The sequence below is a fragment of the Lissotriton vulgaris genome, chromosome 6 (genome assembly GCF_964263255.1).
Source record: "Lissotriton vulgaris chromosome 6, aLisVul1.2, whole genome shotgun sequence".
Lineage (NCBI taxonomy): Eukaryota > Metazoa > Chordata > Amphibia > Caudata > Salamandridae > Lissotriton > Lissotriton vulgaris.
In genome coordinates, this window is record NC_141694.1 from 1694570026 (window position 1) to 1694589723 (window position 19698).

General features: G+C 47.1%; 1 protein-coding gene across 1 annotated transcript in view; it reads right to left on the reverse strand.

Annotated features, from left to right (window-relative positions):
• USH2A (usherin) overlaps nt 1-19698 on the reverse strand; it is a 2319650-nt gene that overhangs the window by 1546322 nt on the left and 753630 nt on the right. The window contains exons 20-21 of the mRNA XM_086925936.1: nt 5768-5927; nt 4270-4438 (exon numbers count right to left, since the gene is read on the reverse strand). Coding sequence (XP_086782062.1) covers nt 4270-4438; nt 5768-5927 — 329 coding nt within the window. The remainder of the gene's footprint in view (nt 1-4269; nt 4439-5767; nt 5928-19698) is intronic.

A 19698-nucleotide genomic window follows, 5' to 3' on the forward strand; every position in this document is an offset into this window, starting at 1 on the left:
TGGACAGTTCTTGTCCTCGCTACTTCCTGCTGGATTACTGCATATGGTATGGGAATGTACAATTATCATTGCATAATGGCAGCGAGTGGCCCTTGACCTGAGACATGTCACACACTGCCCAAACCTCGAATCATTAAAATTCTGTCTGCTGGGCCTTTACTGTAGCTCCCCAACTGCCAGGGTGAGCTATAGGTTTATTGATCTAGGCCTCGCATTGCTTAAAAGGGCAATTGCTATGCACTGGAGCTCGCCTGATGGCACACCAGATAGTAAGTGTAAGGCGAAGCTCTTGAGATGGGCGGCAGCTGAGGAGGTAACATTGTGACCAAAAGAGCAAAGAGGAATTGGCCGTCACCCCATAGTAGCAGGCTGGGGGGCTTTTGGTCCGCAGCTCCCCGAGGCGAACATGGCCCATTCTGGCGGATGCAAGCAACTTTGGACGTCACTCACTTATCATGGAGCCTGATAAATGAAATGGGTGACCTCTGCTATGCTAAATACATGAACTTGAGGAGTGAATAAGATTGCTAGGCAGGGAGAAAGCTGGCAGGAGTAAATGGTTCAAAAGATAGTGACATTACTTTATTGTTTTACCTACCTAACTTCCGTGATATATATGGTGCAACACAGGCATATGATAAGTGATTCTGGCAATGACTCCCTGCATGGCAAGCGATGTACTTGTTATAAGCCCCGGCAGTGGACTAATGCGTTCATTGCAGGGGCCTGTGGTCAACCTCATGGTCATGGTTCAAACCCCGGCGGGTTCACTCAGCCTTTAATCCATCTGACATCGATAAAATGAGTACCATTGAGTTGGGTAACAATAAACATCTGTTATTCTGCGCCAAGATACCTCTGGGTGAACGTGCGCTTTATAAATTCACTGGTTATGGTATGTTATGTTATAAGACGATGCAGAGCATTGAATATATTGTTACTGACAAAACATCCAATAAAAATATTTTTTTTTAAAGGGCGATATCTACCTCCTAATGATAAAAGATTGTGCAGCCACATTTAACAAAATTGACCAGCAACGTTTCTTCCAGAATGGAGTTCGAGGGTCAAGTGCTGAAGTTGTTTGCTTCTTTTTTCACAACTAGATTCTAATTTATAAAACTGGACTCTTAAAGATTCAATTCCCTGCTGATCGACTGTAGGATACTCCAATGTATTATTGGTTCACCCATCCTTTGTTCAAGCTATACATAGAGACTGTATGAAGAATGTTACAAGAAAAAAAGACTGTCATGCATGAGTACTGAGATGATACACAACTGCACCTCAACATCATATATGTTAACCGTAAATATCTTTTTGGAAAAGCCTATGAAAAGGATGTCTTTTTTCTCTTTGAAACTAAGCCCAAGGTGATGGGAGTTTGTCCTTCATCAGTCCAAAGAGACTCTGCCTTTTGTTTAAAAAGGGCTTGAAACTCTCCCGGAAATGTACGTTATCCTTCCTGGCCCCTTTCTCCAAATCCTTTGGCCATATTATCTGACAGAATCTAAATACGAACGAAGTCACATATCTCCAAAGTTAACAAAACCACCTCCTTTCAATTCTTTCTTCTGAGGAGGCCAAAACCTACACCCCTACCTTGGAATTTGCAAGTGATGGATAAGCAACACTAGTTCCTCCCCTCTGGATCGTACACATGCTTTACTATCTGGCTTACACCAATCAAGCACAGTGATTTTCAAGGCCATCTACAATATGGTTGCTTGATTTGTCACTGATACTGTGAAATCCAGCAACATGAAACCTATCCTCAAAGACCTCCATTGCTTACCACTGGAATCCTGAATTTGCATCATTCACAAGGCCTTCCACTATGGCCTACTAAGCTGTCTCACGGACAGCATACATCTCACTGAAGGCTTAAAAGACAAGAAGTAAATCCAATGCTCTCCTGGTAACCCTGTATTAAAAACAATCTAATGCATTAACACCTTCCATGCTCATGACGCTCACATGCTAGGATAATTCCCCTGCTGTGCTGAGCGTTCCACAGGAACGGGTGCAGCTGTGACGAGCTCAGCTCGTCATGAACACAGGAGCACTGTGCCTCATGACGGGCTGAGCTCGTCATGAGCATGGGGGCGCTGTGAGCGCCCCCCTACCCCCCAGCACAGCGGGGGAATTACCCCCCCCACCCGCAGCAAAGGGGTTAAATTGGTTTATTTACTAGTAATCAAAAGAGAATGGACACTGGTATCCGCAAAAAAACCAATAGTTTTTTGTATCGAAAACCCTCATAGACTTCCTGGGAAATGTCAAAGCGGTATATCTTTTCTCCGCCCCATCAGGAGTCTTGGCATAGTCATCGGGTCCACGATTGACGTGCAAAATGCCTGCCTCACCCGAGGCTACTTCTGGTATTCTGCAGAAGTGTCCAGAGATGAAAAAAGGAAATTAAAAAAAGTAATGGCTAGATCAAAAAAATGAAAAATTTAATAGGTGCAAAGAAATAGCCACTCTTAATAAAAATTCAATAGTGATATGTAAGTAGCTGAGTTATGAGGCTACTATATCATTCCAGAGGTGTCGACATGTTTCAGCTCTCGGGGCCCACAGGGGTCAGGGGAGCTTTCGTCGGGACAAAAAACAAACATAGAACAAAAAAGAGAATCGCTATGTCTAACGCACACACCTTATGTGTGAGTTACATTACATAAGCGCTGGAGCGGGGAGTCAGGGTCGCGGCAGGAAATTGTACCATGCGGCGTGTCTCTGGAGCCTTGTGCTGACTCTGCCCCCGGTTACAGCGTCAGCACAAGGCTCCAGAGACACGCCGCATGGTACAATTTCCTGCCGCGACCCTGACTCCCCGCTGAAGTCCGACTGCGGACTACGCAAGCTTGGAAATTCCAGCGCCCTCACCCTCACCCTCCAGGGGGCCCCGTCAGCACCGCACTTCTGCTGGGGAGCTCTAAATTGAGTCCGGATGGGGCCCCTTCACTTACCCTGCAAGGGGGCCCCCTCAAGGTTCGTGACGCCACTGGCACACATGTTCAAAATACACCTCAATTTTCAATGGAGTCTTGAAATGGTTAAAGAAAATCATCTGAATGCTCCTTTTCTCGGCCCAGTGGACTGTTATCAAAGCCTTGATTTTATCGAGAGTCGAATATGGGAACACTCTTTATCTAGGGGCTGGTAAATCATCCATGAAACGATTATAAATGATTCAAAACTCTGCAGTCTGGCTCCTGTTTCTTCTTCCCAAGCGCTCCTCAGTATCTAGTCTGCTTCGTGATCTCCACTGGCTTCCGGTGTAAATGTAAAAAATATAAATTGATACTTGTATAGCGCACTACTCACCTGCAAGGGTCTCAAGGCGCTTGTACGAATACCGCTGTGGAACCCATCCTGGCTTTCCCTGTGAGGCGTCCACTCGTGGGCACCCCCAAGGTGGAGGCCAGGCATCCTTAGTGTTGTGGGGATTAAGCAAGCTATTGCCCAGAGTTGCAGAGTGGGACTCCATGATTGGAATAGGCACTGAGGCGAGAATTATCAGGTCCGTGGAATTTTGAGCCCAAGACCCGCCGAGGCGGGGAATTGAACCCAGGTCCCGGGCTAGACCTCTGCATCAGGGTCTGCCGCTCTAATCATTGAGCCACACTTCTCCACAAACGCATTCAGTTTGAAGCCCTATGCCATATGCATAAAGCCAGGTCAAATGTTGGTCCTATCTACCTACAACCGCTTGTGGAAAATAACCGCCAAAATCGCTCATTTCCGTTGAGCAACCTCCACGTCTGCAAGGTCCCCAGAGTAAAAAAAAACAGATGGGTGGGTGCTCGTTCTCTTAGGCCCCACGCGTTGGAATACGCTACCTGATTCACTAAGAAGCTGCCAATCTCTAACCATCTTTCGCAAAAAACTCAAAACCTGGTTGTTTTGATTCTCCCTTCTTTCTCTGGCTAGTTACCTACCTTTATCCAGCGCTGGGAAACCTTTTGGGTAGCTATGCGCTATACAAGACTTCTACAATAATAATAGTAATGTCTAAGACCTTGAACAAGGTAACATCTTGCTGTCCTGCTCAGGTTTTATGAAGTTTTGCAAACATACTTTTCAGAGAACTCTTTTGTAGTTCTCCGTCGTCTTTAAGATATTGATGCTATATTGTTCAAATTCTATCCAAAACGCTGTGCTGGCCTTGAGGCTAAATCTGAGCTAGACAAATACCGTAAATATGCAAGTAAATAAATAAAATCAGTTTCACAAACTTACTATATTTTGTTTACAATTAGAACTTACACTTAGTTGTATGAAGTATTTGGTACCCGGCAGCAGTTCTTGTATAGTGTAATCCATGAAGAGTGCGGTGTTGTTGTAAATTACATTCGAAGTGGTGTCATTTTCTTCGTCCGAAATGTACAATATAAACCGTTCTAGAATTCCATTTACTTCCTTCGGTTTTGTCCACCTGAAAACAGCAATAAAGAGAGGTCTCAGAGTAGACCATGAGATGGAATTAAAACCACCCTTCTGCTGCTCTGCAGAGCTGAGGGACTCCATTTTCTCCAGCCTACAGTTTGCTAATTTCCAGTTCCAGCAACCATAATATTTGAGTGATGAACCTGGATACTGCACTAGCCCTACTTGTGTGGGTTTGATCAAGTCAATTTTGTTCTCTGTTCTTCAGTTCCCTTATTTAGCAGAACATTTTTAGTGCCTTAACTCAGCTAAATGTGACATTTGTACGCATTCCAATAAAAAGGGAGCGATCAACTGGATTTCATCAAACAAAGATATTCTTGAAGCCTTTTTCTTTCTCATTGTTTTTTTAATTAAATTTTTTTTTATACAAGGTTCACTTCATGTACCATTAAAAAACAGTCCCCTTCTTAAGCAGGCCTTTTACCACTATCCATAGGCATGCCACTGTTAGCATGGGAGATGCAAAGTACTGCTCAGCGGGTGCCAGTGCAATGCGCCAGCATCATCACATTTTTAGGGACCGGCCATTCTTTTTCATCATCAGACTTTAATGCAAAGTAAAACCGAAGGACAGGAAAAGAAGAAAGAAGGAGAAAGAGAAACAATAAAAAAAGTACGAAAATAAAAAGAAAGGAGTGTACAGTGGCCGAAGACAGGCAGATGGGGGAAATCAAGACTAGACAGCCTAGGTATGCAGAAACTGCGGCATTAGGCACAACCAGTGGTAAACTAAAACAAATAAAAAAATCTTTAAACGCATGCACTTACTTTTCACCAAATTAAACACTGAACAGGGCGACTGCTACATAAAGAAATACTGACTCGTTGTACTATAGTAGTTTTATGGAACTGCATACTTTCCCAGGATTCAACTCATCATTCTTATAAGGCGAGTTTTTTTAGACAAAATATCTTCCAATGTAATAAATATAGATACATCCATTTAGTGCTTCTACTTCCCACTGTTTGGTGTAGAGTATTAATGAACGTAGCAACGATAGGGCACTGCTGAAGCTGCCAAGCCATTATAGTTACAACAACCCCAACACATTTTCCTTAGCTGAAGTTTAAACAGAGCTTCTGCGCTTATGTACATCAATTAAGCCTGATTGTGCAAAGGCAAAATGGAAATTAAGTTGGCAAGTGATAATCAAAGGTTCACAGACCCACTAAACTAATCACTTCTATGCATTTAATCATATTTTTTTAACAGCACAAAACCCCCTTCCTGATTGAACGCAGGGAGATTTGTATAGAGAACTGGCACGGTGTTCCTGTACGACAAAAAAACACAGAATGTCACTTCTCTCCTTACCGAACAGCTATACTTCTGGCGCCCAAGACAGCCAGGACAGGAGCGGCGAGGTCATTCGGTGGCAGCTGAGCCGTAAACAAGGTGACACCGGAACTGTTTGTGCAACCAATGGCTGTGCATGCAGCTAGCTGAAAGTGCTGCGCCGTATACACCGCTAGATCTGAAGGAAAACAAGTTACATGTCAGGAGATAATAACTGCCTTGATAAACCTAGAGGGCGACAAACAGGACTTCATCGAGTACTTGATATTTTTAATGCGACTAACAAATTACTTTCACTTAGAGATCGCACAATTGATATACATTTTCTTTAACATTTTAGCCAACTTTGCATATTATATGCTGAAAAATAGTTCTTGAATTGGAGTGAACGTTAGCACTTGAATTAAAGGAATGTTAGAAGTAACTTTTTCTCCTGCATATCAGGGAAAACGTACACTTCTTTACTATTCAATATTGGGAAAATATAAAAACACTAGGCGTAATGCCGTCACCAGCACAAAACACCACCAAACGGTATATTTTTTTCTGATGCTCATCATGTAGGCAGCATTGCCAAACTTTATCAGCTCCGGGACAACAAAAGAAATGGCGTTTGTAAATTTGTTCTAACATATTTAGATCTCAGTGGAACAAGGGCCGATTCCAAAACACAGCCTGCAGTTCATCCAACCGAAAATTAGCATCTTCCCCCAACAAATTCTGGATCCAATAATGCCTCACAAAAGTATTAGAGGATGCCCAAGGAGCAGCCCTACGGATCTCAGACAGGGAAACCCCCCAAATCTCAGCCCAAGAGGCTGCCATTCCCCAGGTAGAACGCCCTGCACACATGCCGGAGGAGGGGAACCTGAAAGGGAGTAGGCCAACATAATGACGTGGTTAGGCCAGCAACCAATGGAAGAAGAGGAAGCCTTCCCTCCACAAGTGGAAACCCCAAAAGACACAAACAGGGAGTTGGATTTCCTAAGAGGACGTGTGCGATTCAGATAGATATGCAAAGCCCAACAAACATCAAGCAAAGACCAAGGAAGGTCATCGCTAGACACTGGATCAGCGCACAAAGAAGGCAGCACCAACTCCTGAGAACGATGGAGCTGAGAAGGCACCCTGAGGACAAAAGAGGAATCCAACCGTAGGACCACCCCATACTCTGAAAAAGACAAAAAGGGCTCCCGAGCCATCAGACCCAACAACTCCCCAAGGTGCCTGGCCGAAGTAATGGCTACAAAAAAAAACACCTTCAATGTGACAAACTTGATGTCCACCTCAGCCAAAGGTTCAGAGGGAGAAGCCACCAGACCACGTAACACCAGGGGAAGGTCCCAAAAAGGAAACTATGGCCGTACCAAAGGACGGGCCAAAGAAAAACTCCTCAACAACCGAGAGCCAAGTCATCCACATCTGACAAATTCCCCTAAGGGGAACAAAATCCCATAATAATGGCCCTTGGGCCAGCAAAGTGGAAACAGACAACCGCTTCTCAAACCCCTCCCAGAGAAATCGCAGCACACTAGGTAGAGAGCAATCCAGAGGGGACAACTCCAGAGCACGACATCATCGCTGGAAATACCCCCAATGCCGCCCATAGGATCTGAGAGTAGAATGTTTCCATGACTGTTGCAGAGCCAAGACTAAATGCTCAGGGAAACCCCAACGCCACCACCCCTGCCCTCAATCTCCAGACAGCCTCAGCTGCGGGAGAGACAACATCGGAGATGACCGCAGGGGAGACAGTAAGCAGGGGAGCAACCGGGAGCCCTGAACCGACAACAGCCTCAGAGTGGGGAACCAAGACCAGCGAGGCCAAAACGGCACCCCCACCACCACCTCCCAGGACTACAGCACTAGGCGAGCCAAAGTCCAGGGGATCAGTGCAAGGAACAGGAAGGCATACAACAGGTGCAGTGTCCACGGAATGGTCAGAGCATCCACTCCCTCCCCCTTGTCCCCTCCAGATGGACACAGGAGCTTAACCAAGGCAGCTGAGTATTGTGCAAATAGGACAAAAAAGGGAAGACTAAACCACCTGAACATAAGCCAAAAGGCCTCCGGAGTCAGAGACAACTGCTGGCTGACGGGGAAATAACGACTGAGGGCATCCGCCACCCCATTGTCCACCCCCCGCATATAAACATCCTCCAGAGACAACAGATGCCCCTCCACCCAACAAAATAAGGAAATCAATACTGCATTCAGAGACTTGGGCCTGGTCCCCCCTTGATGATTCAGGTAGGCCACAGTCACCATATTGTCGGAATGCACCACCACATTGTGCCTCAATAACTGACTGCAGATGCCCATGGCAGCCCGGGAGGCCGCCGTCAACTCCCACCAATTTGAAGAACGCCTCCCTTCCGGAAGGGACCAACAACCCAGAAGTGAGCTAGATTCCAGCATCAACCCCCAACCCGAAAGCACTGGCATCTGTCGTCAGGACCGCCGGTGGAGAGGGCTGCAGTGGCAGACCCCTGGAAAGAGGGGCCGATACCGTTCACCAGCGCAGGGCAAGGTGGATTAAAGGAGACACCGGATACAGAAGGTTCAAATTCCGAGACAAAGGATCCCAACGGGCCAACAGATGCACCCACAGATGCCTGAGATGAAACCGCCCCCAAGGCACCATGAACACAGCTGCCGCCATGAGACCCACAAGCCTCAACCAGAGTGAGAGCCCGGGAAGGAGAACCCCCTCAAGAACTCCAGAGCAAGGGAACCACAAGGTCACCGCCCGAGAGACAGGCTGGAACACCCTGTTCAGATTAGTATGAAAGCTAGCCCCAATGAAAGTCAAGTCGTGAGAGGGATCCAGTTGAAACTTGGTAAGGTTCAGCAGAAACCCATGAGCCCTCAATGCAGAACACACTAACTCCCGATCTATCAATAACTGATTCCGAGATGGAGCATGGATCAGCCAATCGTCAAGGTATGGGCAGATGAGGACACCCTAAAGATGAAAGGAAGACACCAACGGCACCACTACCTTGGTGAACGCTCGCAGGCAGACTGAAAGGACAAAGGGAAGGACCCGAAACTGAAAATGATGGCCCTGAAGGAAAAACCTCAGGAACCTGCGATTGCTGTGGTGAACTGGGACATGATAGTATGCATCCTGCAGATCTAGGGTGCAATGTATAGCACCCACACATCGGAATGAGACTGTAAACAGGCCAGAAGAAAGAGTTGAAGCTGACCTGTGACCAACAATCCTGACTTGGCTGCCTTATAGTCAAGAACGAGGTTTCCGTAGGGCAGATTCTGCCTTCCTGTCTCGACTCCTGCCAGAAGAAAACCTTCCATGACCTCTAGAAAACTGCATCTGTGAGGGCGGATGAAAGAAGGATTTAAGCTTTGATGAAACAGGCGCAGCGGAGGACTGCTTAAAAGAAGAATAGTGCTTTTTCTCCTTAAAAAAGTTTGTGTAGTCTGTCCTCCAACTCTTCCCCAAATATCTTAGTCTCCTGAAAAGATAAGCATAGGGCAGAAGCCTTCTGAGCGGAATCAGTCTTCCAATCCTTCAAAACCGGACTGTGGCAAGTTGCCATACCAGCCATCCCAGCCCTCCCAGGCCTCCCAGGCTTTCCAGCTCCCCAGAAATGGCTGAGGCCCGCACCAGGCCAAAGGACACATCAGAAAGGAATTCCACTGGCCGCTCGATATGCCCCAAAACCCCAGAACAGTCAGACGGATCACCCAGGTACTGATACAGAGCCTTGATATCTGAAATCAGAGACTGTGCAACATAAGGACCATAAATGCCAGCCCGCAAGGCTAAATGGGAACCTGAGTAAAACTTCTGAAGGGAAGCATCCACCTTCTTATCCACAGGATCCCTAATAACCGCATCCTCAGCCAACGAACTCTGACCCACCAGACTAGCAACAAAAGAATTAATCAGGATTGAGTCAGGCAAGTCTTTTGACATGTCCTGAAGTGGATACAGCTTGAACATGTACCAGGGAATAATAATAAGATCAAGGTCCTTCCACTCCCTTTTCAACACCTCATGGATGGACAGGCACATCCACTGCCGCTGAACTCTGAAACTGGCGCAGCAATGAACTATCAGACGTGCTGGGATCATCCTCGCTAGGAAAACCCATGTTGACAACATGTCCTTATCAATGTATTTTCCCTTCAGCTCCTCACCCTCCAACCAATCCTTCCCAGAATCTGAAGAATGAGAGTGTTGAACTGGAAAAGAGCCCCTGTGATGCCCCCCATCTCCTGCAATGTCTCCCTAATCAGTCTCTTAATTCTGGCATCATCCCACTACCTGTGCCGTTTAGGAATCAAAAGATGAAGAGGAGGAGCGCTCCACATGTTTGCGCTTCTTGGAATGTTTGCCATTTGCAAACAACAATTTGCAACAGGAGCTCAAATCAGCAACAGAACCAGAGACAGGGGCACACCAGGAACCAGCCGCTTGCCCTAAAGACTACAGCACCCGGTATTCCAAAGCAGAGACTCAAACAGGAATAAACCAAGCCAGATCCTGCTTAACTTCTGAGAGCAGGCGAGAACAGGCGCTTTCAGGGTAGTCTACAGTTCCTGGCATTCACAGGAGAAATCCCATCCAGGCACCAACCAGGCCTGACTCAATTCAATTCCAAGATCAGACAAGATCAGGTGCCCTAAGAGTAGTGTGGCTGCAGGCACCAAGAACCAAGGAACAACAAAAAATTACGCAGGACTTACCCCTTGTGGCCGCAATAAAGGAAACTGCCAAATCATCCTTGCAGCCGACCAGCATCGAAGCGCCCTGACTGGATGTATGACGTTACAACGCATACTTTTACCACGCATACCTTTACAACACGGTTTTTACAACGCATGCCTTTACAACGCATAGCGCTTTGGGGTGCTGGATAGTGAAAAGTTTAATTTACTATTCCAACTCCAGTCCCCGTGGTCACTAGGGAAGGTGTTGGATAGTAAATTAAACGTATTCCCTATCCTAGAGCGCCCCCCAGCGCAATGCGTTCTAATGGTTTGCGTTGTAATGACTGCGTTGTAATGGTAGTGCGTGGTAAATGTTTTGTTGTAAAGGTTGTATACCGCCCTGACTTCCTGGACTGCGCAGACACCGGAAGTCAGGCCACATCACCCGGAAGGGAACCGCACACTGGGAGCAGTACCCGCCTAGGTTAATCCCGGAAACAAACATGCGAAAGGAGGAAAAAGCTGCACCTCCCCACATGCACGGAAACCCAGGAGGCACGGCCCAGACACCACCGTCAGCAACTCAGCATGTCTCCCTCCAAGCCCAGCAGGGAGGGAGACACAAACACCAGCAACGTCTCCACCGCCCGGAAGCAGAGACATGAGTCAACCAACAGAAGCCCGTCAGCTCCTGACTCGTCCCATTCTGTTGGCAGGCAGAAAGAGAAACAGAGGGAATGCTGGGTAAGGTATGGTTATGTACTCCCGGTGGGAGGGGGTGAGATAGGGCAAACATTCCTTTATTATTTTATTTCTGTTGGTGGGATGGGATTATCTCACTTGTTTATGAATGGGAGAAGGACAGGAGGGTCCTGGGGGTAATGGAGTTCCCTAATAAGGAATTTTGTTACCCAGTAAAAATCAAAATCAATTATGCACATTTTCACACCACTTACTCTTGAAGATAATCCAGCTTGCAGAAGAGGAGAGGTTTGCAAGAAAATCTATAATTTGTATAAGTAATCATCCATAGAAGTGTGTATGTTGTGAATGCCCAAAAAGTTAGAAAACAAAGTGAAAATTATTATTCCTGAAATTACAGGTTTTTTCAATCGCTTGACTGTCTGCCATGAGACTATTTCCAGTATGGAGTCTGAGTCAGTTTATGCATAAAACAAAATTACTTTAGGAAATTGCAATGTGATTGTGGGACTTGGCCCTTTTCGGCCAAAGTTTCCTAAACATTTTGCTTTTCCCCTAGACCTTTTTTCTGACAAGTGTTGCCAACTTAGATGTTCTGGACAGGTTGCCACTGCTAAACAGTGTCAAAGTGTAAGTGTTCCCTGTGTAAAGTGTAATGGTGATTGGTTGTCCATTGTTGGTATGTTTACTTTACTAGTAAAGTCCCTAGTGAAGTGCACTATGTGTGCATGGGCTGGTATTGCAAATGCTACTGGTGGGCCTGCAGCACTTATTGTGCCACCCACTCAAGTAGCCTTGGAAAGGGAACACAGGCCTGCCTTTGCAGGGCCTGCGCGCAATTTCCTAAACTGCCATGTTGCTCTGGTAAGTGCATACACTTACCAGACCCTGCCCTTCCCTTTCCATACATATCAGACACCCCTATAGTTGGTCTAGGGTCCCACCTGGACAGTGCGCAGTACATGTGAAAAGTGGGACATGTACCACAGTGTGTGCCATGTCCTGGCAGTGAATAATCTCCATTTCGTTTTCACTGCTGAAAGGCCATCTTGCCCATTAGAAGCGAATGGGGAGGCTGTGTAATATGTTTTCCAGCCTATCTCCCCAAAGGCTTAGGATGGAAAGGTGAAATTTAGTATGCCTGAACTCACCCTGCAATAACACATCTTTTGATAAAGATGTTTTTTGTTGTGATCCTGTTGGGGCAGCCTGCCCTTCTTGTTAGTGACAGCGCCAGGACGCCCCATGGCTGGGGCAGCTGAGTGCTATATAAAACCATATAACATAACATAACATAACATTTGGTTTGTGTGTTTGTAAGCCACTGTTTTAGAAGTGGCTGGGTTTGTGTGCTTTAACCATTTCTGTGTGTCTCTGCCTGGTTGTGGATTGACTGGCTGGATTTGAAAGCTATAGGATCTGGGGAATGTCTTGACCCAGGGGAGGAGGTGAGACAGCACAGGCTGACCTGCATCTGGTTTGTAGGAGAAGGAGTAGGTCTAGAGGTGAAGAGGCCCGGGCTGGTGCTATAAAACAATTGTCCCATCTAATGCTGAGTGATTCAAAATCCAGACCCCCACTTATCAAAGGGAGAAGGTGTCACTGGTAGGGAGGCACCCAGAACTGGTTTGAGCAGGGGTCAGTTCCCCCTGTAACACAAAGACTTCAGAACCATTGAGGGGTATAACTATGCGAGCTGAAGCCGCAGTACTTTGGAGAATGGCTTGATCAAGTGTGAACAAGACTACTTCGTGGATCAAGAGTAACCTTTGCCAAGGAAGAAACAACTGAATAGACTGCTGGATAGGACTGATCTTGCTAAGTGATCTGGGGCTGGCCTGCAGTTTGCTGTTTTAACCAAGAAAAGGCTGTAGGGACTTTGCTGTGTGCTGTGTCCCCCTGCTTGAAGGACTTTGCTATGTGATGTGTCCTTAAGTAACTATCCCCAAGGGCCTGATGTGAGCTGGCTCCCTGTTTGGGAACACAGGAACACAAAAGTTTCCAGAGAAGACTCTCAGATACGCCGTGGGTGCGTGTGCTCTGTCTATCCTGAGACCTTCGCAAGTTGTGCCGTGTGATCTTGGGCAGCTGGAGTTTCAACCGAGACTCAGAGACGCAGTGTGCATGTGCTCTGTCTAGCCTGAGTCCTTCGAGAGGATCGTCCTGTGAACGCGTGTGCCGAGGAGCCAAGTAAGTCTCAGTGACGCTGTGTGTGTGTGCTTGAGGGCAGCCTGAGACTTTTGTGTGGATTGGCCTGTAATCGTGCACACCAGAAGAGCGAGTGTACCTCAGTGACGCTGTGTTTGTGTGCTGTTCGCAGCCTGAGACCCTTGCTGGAGATGCCTTGTGATTGGGGGCACTGGGAGGTAAAGTGTGTCAACGCTGTGTGTGTATCTTCTACTGCCTGAGACCTGAACAAGAGGTGCCCTGTGACCGGGGGAACCGGAGTATAAAGTGTGTCTCAGCGACACAGAGTGTGTGTGCTTTCTACTACCTGAGACCTGTGCAAGTTGTGCCATGTGATCATGGGCACAAAAAGATCAAGTGTGTCTCAGCGACACTGTGAGCGTGTGTCGTGCGTAGCCTGAGAACCTCGTGAGGAGTTGTCTGGTTAACGTGCACCCGGAGTTCCTGTGTGTCTGAGTGACTCTGAGTGCGGGTGTAGCGTGCAGCCTGGGATCTTTCCTTTGCCCGGAAAGTCAGAGATTGCATCGGAGGCCCAAGTTGCTGAACGAGGAGAGGAGAGTGGGTTCGCGCCCCCAAGGTAACGTGTGTCGAATCCTGTGGCGGGGCACGGGCTCAAGAGGAAACGCTCTAGGCCTCTCCCTCTGTTCTGCAGTGCAATCCTCTGCTTCAGCTTGGATTGAGGCCCGTGTGCCAAGGGAGTGGCAGCACCGGGCCTGAGTGTGAAGCTGTAGTTACTGTATTCTATCTTACCCGGGTGGGGGGGCAATTGTGGCCGGAGACTAACCGCAAGCCAGAACGAATGGTGGAGAGACCGCTGGAGTCACTGTGGACGGTGCTGGAGGAATGTACGTATTGCATAACTTCTGCGTAGCGGAGTATCTGATGATTGTATAACGCATTGCTTTATTTCTGCACAACGGACTGCCTGTTGTGTCATATTGCCCATTGTATTCGTTTGCCTAACGAACTAACTGATAGGTGTGTTACGCATTGCACTAGGTTTGCATAACGAACTACCTGATATATGTGTTGCGCCTTGCCTGAATCCTGCACCACGATCTGCCGGATTGTCGTATTACACATTGCATTAGTGTTGCATACTGAACTGCCGGATATATGTGTTCCACATTGCATTCGTTTCGCATTACAAATTGCCTGATAACTGTGTTATACGCTGCATTGCTTTTTCCCACAAAAGTCCCTGAAGGGGGACTGGATGCATTGAATTATGGGGGCATAACAGTTTACCACGTTGTTGCTGTACGCATTGCATTACAGTGACAGTACAAATCGACAGATAACCGTATTACGATCTGCATTATTCTTATGTTGCGAAGTACCTGACTGTTGCATATTGAACTGCATATTACGACATCAGGATTACGTAGGATTGTTTAGTTTAGCTCAATAATAGGCCAAGGGGAACATTACCCCAACGCATATGTTGATTTATTATTGTGTGGTTGCGTTGTATAACGTATTATAAACAAATACTTGTTTTCTATGAAATTCGTGTGGAGTCTATTTGTGGTGTCATCATTGGATTGCTGTGAGCGTAATTGCAAATACCTTACACATTAAGCCTTGAAGATAAACCTGGTTGCTCATGCCAAGCTACCAAGCGGGTGGAGCGGGGGCTATCTCTGGAGGCGACCTGTCTTTTCACTAATGTTGGGGCTCACAGGTCCCTGCTTGGCCTGTGGTACCTACCTCAGCCAACCAGGGGTCTTGGGGATTCTAATAGTGATTTAGAGACATCTCCAACTGAGATTTAAAAAGAAGGTAATTTATCAAGAAAGAAGTCATCTCAAAAGACCAAAGTCCAGGGTTAGATTACGAGTTTTGGTTCTTCACAGAGATTTCAAACTTTCTGACAAGTTAATTTACAAAGGACCTAGGTTGCATAAAGTCAAGTTTCAATGGTGTTCCTTCGTAAATTCCCACCATTTAAAAAATGGTGGCTGTTTTAGAATAGGAAACAAATGTGTTGTTTGTCACAGACATGAATTAAAAATAAAAATCCTACTATCTCCTAATTAAGGGATTACTAACTACTTCATTTAAACGGTATTCTTGAGGGCAGAGCATGAGACAACCACTAATCGGCATTCAATTCTGCTCCTGCTACTTGTTCACAACTCTTTGCCAGCAGGGCTTTAACCACATCGCTGCTTGAGAGTTTCCCCTGCTGTGCTGGACAGCAATGAAAACGGGTGTGGTCATGACGAGCTAATCTCGTCATGAGCACAGGAGCACTGTGCTGCATGACGAGCTGAGCTTGTCATGAGCATGGAAGGGGTTAAGTGGTCTGGGTCCCTGCGGGTCTCGGTTCCAGTGGTATTTAGAAACAGACATTGAAACGGATCTCTTTGAAGCTGTTCATTCATGCCCTTAACTTTACAAGCAAACACACTGATCAATTTTAGGTGTAAGAAAGGCTAAAGTAATCCATGTCGTTTCTGTTTATATTTCACATGCTTGACATATGCTTATATTTCTAAAGAATGTTAGGTACTTTCATGCACCATATTACTCATATATAGTCAAGTTTTGATCTGAGTCACATGCCACGACTGAGATGAGACTGAACTGAGTCCGAATTTCTCACAATGCCTGTCAGCGACACAAAAAGGTGTTCAGAATTCATCGACATCCAATCCTTAGCCTCTCTGCAGAGCGCACAAAGCAATGGTCACCCAAGCCAAATACACTTGTGATCCTCTGCAAATGTTTGGGTAGGGAGGGACTCTGGGAATTTTTGTTTTCATTGTTAAGCTACACCCTTAATAATACAGACCATACCCCTTTTGGGATCCCCATTTTTTTTCCATCCCACTTAACACCCTGCTTGTCAGCAAGATTGGCTGCAGGCCACTGAGTACAGTGGGCACACGTAGCTTAGGAGGGCTTTCGAAGGAGCAATGTTTGGCACCGTTGCTTTGATGGATGGGAGGGCCTCTTCTCGACATTAGTGGACTGAACAAGATCTTGGTTAATGAGCAAGGAAAACTCCTTGGACAAAGTCATCACTGGAAGCAGTATATTGAATTCCTGAGTTGAAGATGTCTGAAAGCATGCCATAGGAGGAAGAGAGTGGTCCTAGTAGCCATGGTTATAGTTAGCGTAACAAGGGCCCTCTCAAATTGCAGTTGCTTCTGGTGCCTGGAAAAGCAATGTAAGGATAAAATATGAGACTGCATTCCCTGACAGCTGCAAAGGTTACTGCTAATCTGTGTAAAGGTGACTCAACAAGTGACATCAGAACAGAAACCAACATGCCAAAATGCCCAGGCATTCAGTCGTGAATGGGCTAGCATGACTTATTTTTAGCTCTTCCCATTAGAGAGTCAATCAATCAGGAAATTTGTAGAGCTCACTACTCACCCATAAGGGTCTCAAGGCGCTGGGGAGGGAGGGGGGTTCTGCTGCTGCTCGAATAGCCATGTCTTGAGTAGTCTCCTGAAGGTTAGTAGGTCTTGCGTCTGCCGTAGGAGGATGGGGAGGGTGTTCCCGGTCTTGGCGGCGAGGTAGGAGAATGATCTGCCACCGGAGGTCGCTCTTTGGATGCGAAGGTCAGTAGCTAGGGCGCAGTCGGCGGAGAGGAGCTGGCGGTTTGGGGTGGAGAAGGTGAGTCGTCTGTTGAGGTATGTTGGTCCGGTGTCGTGGAGTGCCTTTTGTGCGTGGATGAGGAGCTTGAAAGAGATCCGCTTGTTGATGGGCAGCCAGTGCAGGTTTTTCAGGTGGGGTGTGATGTGGTTGTGTCGAGTGATGTCAAGGATCATGCGGTCAGAGGCGTCCTGAATGTGTTGCAGTCATCTCAGCTGTTTGGCTGGGACTCCCGCGTAGAGGGCTTTTCCATAGTCTAGCCTGCTGCTAACGAGGGCCTGGGTGACCGTTTTTCTTGTGTCAGTGGGAATCCACCTGTAGATCTTGCGGAGCATGCAGAGGGTGTTGAAACAGGAGGATGAGATGGCGTTGACTTGCTTGGTCATGGAGAGTGTTGAATCGAGGATGAACCCCAGGTTGCGTGCGTTGTCGGTGCTTGTCAGTGCTGCTCCCAGGGCAGTCGGCCACCAGGAGTCGCCCCAGGCTGAGGGGGTGGAGCCGATGATGAGGACGTCGTTCTTGTCCGAGTTTAGCTTCAGACAGCTGTTCTTCATCCATTTGGCGAAGGTTTTCATTCCTTCGTGGAGGTTGGTTTTGGGGGTGAGTGGGTACTTGATGAGGGGGAGGATCAGCTGTGTGTCATCGGCGTAGGAGATGATGTTGAGGTCATGTAGTCTGGCGATGTGAGCGAGCGGGGCCATGTAGATGTTGAACAATGTCAGACTGAGGGATGATCCTTGGGGTACACCGCAGATGATCTGGGAGGCTTCAGATCGGAAGGGGGGGGAGGCGGACACTCTGGGTTCTGTGGGAGAGGAAGGAGGTGGTCAGTCCAGTGCTTTGTCTCAGATTCCTGCGTCGTGGAGGCGTGTGCGTAGGGTGTGATAGCAGACCGTGTCGAAGGCGGCTGATAGGTCCAGGAGGATGAGGGCCGCGGTCTCGCCGTTGTCCAGCAGGGTCCTGATGTCATCTGTGGTGGTGATGAAGGCCATTTCGGGGCTGTAGTTGCTGCGGAACCCGGACTGGGATGGGTCCAGGATGTTGTTCTCTTTGAGGTAGTGGGTCAGTTGTTTGCTGACGGTTTTCTAGATTACCTTCACTGGGAACGGGAGTAGGGAGATGGGCCGGAGGTTCTTGAGGTCCCTCGAGTCTGCCTAGGGTTTCTTGAGCCAGACGTTGATCTCGACGTGCTTCCAGCTCTCCGGGAAGGTCGCGGTCTCGAAGGAGATGTTGAAGGCCTAGCGGAGATGGGGTGCGATGATGCGCTGGCTTTGTTGAAGATGTGGTGTGGGCACGGGTCTGACGAGGAGCCGGAGTGGAAGGTGTTTATGATTTTGATGGTGTAGTTGTCGTTGATGTTAGTCCAGGTGAGCAGGGGGTCGCTGTGGGTGGTGGCCGTGTGGCTTGAGGTGTGTTGGCTGTGGTGGTGGTCTGGTTGTCGAAGCTGTCATGGATGTCTGCGATCTTGCGATGGAAGAAGGGGGCAAGGGAGTTGCACAGCTCTTGCGATGGTGGGATGTCGTTGGTGTTGGAGCTGGGTTTGGAGAGTTCCTTCACAATGTTGAAGAGCTCTTTGCTGTTATGTGCGTTGTTGTCAAGGCGGTCCTTGAAGTAGGTCTTGAAGAGAGTGTGGTTGATCATGACTGGGCTTGGTGACGATCAACTACCTAAAGTTCATCAATAAATGCTAGAAACTCTGGGGAGGATTGCTATTTCTTGGAACGCAACTCCGAGTTTTTGATCAAGGAACAGCAGCTCCAGGAACAATGGAGAGAGTTTTTGGCATTCCCCATTGAGTCCTGCCAGGCTGCAGATCGCAAAGAGGGATCAGCAGTAGGCTTGGGCAAAATTTCAATTACGTCAGAGTAATTGGCGTAATTTTGGTAATTCCGCTTTAGTTTTTGAGACAGAGTTGCTGATATTATTGCAATAACCACATTTCATGTAATTATGAGAAATTTTGGGGGAAAAATCCTCCCATGAGAGCATATTTAGTGAGTAAGAGCAGCCTGCTTATGCTCGCTATTCATGTTCTGCTGCATTTAGCACTATTTCTTATCACAAAATGAATCCCTGTGTCCAATTTGGATCCAAGGGTGCATTGTGTGCTATGTATGACGGGAGTAAATTGGGGGAAATTCCTACACATAGCGCGAGCGGCTGCTTGTGCTCGCTATATGTGTTCTGTTGCTTTAAGGGCTATTTCTTAGCTCAAAATACATAAGCGCATCCATTTTGGCGTGAGGGGGCATTTTTCCACTATGGAATGGAGCTAAACACAAAACATGGAATCTTGCAGAATTCGTAGGTAATTCTGCTTGATTAGGCCACACAGAATTACGCTAGTTATGCCCACCCATACCAAGCAATTTATCTTCACTGAGCCTAAAGAAGCACCCACATAATATTATAAAATCATGCCCCACTGGATCGCTTACCAGAAGATACTATATAAGTCGCAGAAATATGTTGTGAGATCAATATTTCGAAAGTAATGACAAACAGGGTCCCCATGGAGGTGTTGTGTATTGTCAGTAAACAGGGTGGGTGGTCGTCTCGTCCTTGCTTTCAATAAGAAATCTTATCTTGTTGATCTTTGTTCAAAAAGGTTGTTTGTGTTTACTTTACTAGCTAAGTGGGGTATGGGCAATTGGGAAAATGGTCAATACTGTGTATGATTTCTGCAATTAGTGTTCCATTACCGATGGATAAGATTATAATGGTTGTTTTGTAGTCGTTTTCTGTGGCTGGGGAGATGAGAGATGGGTAACTTA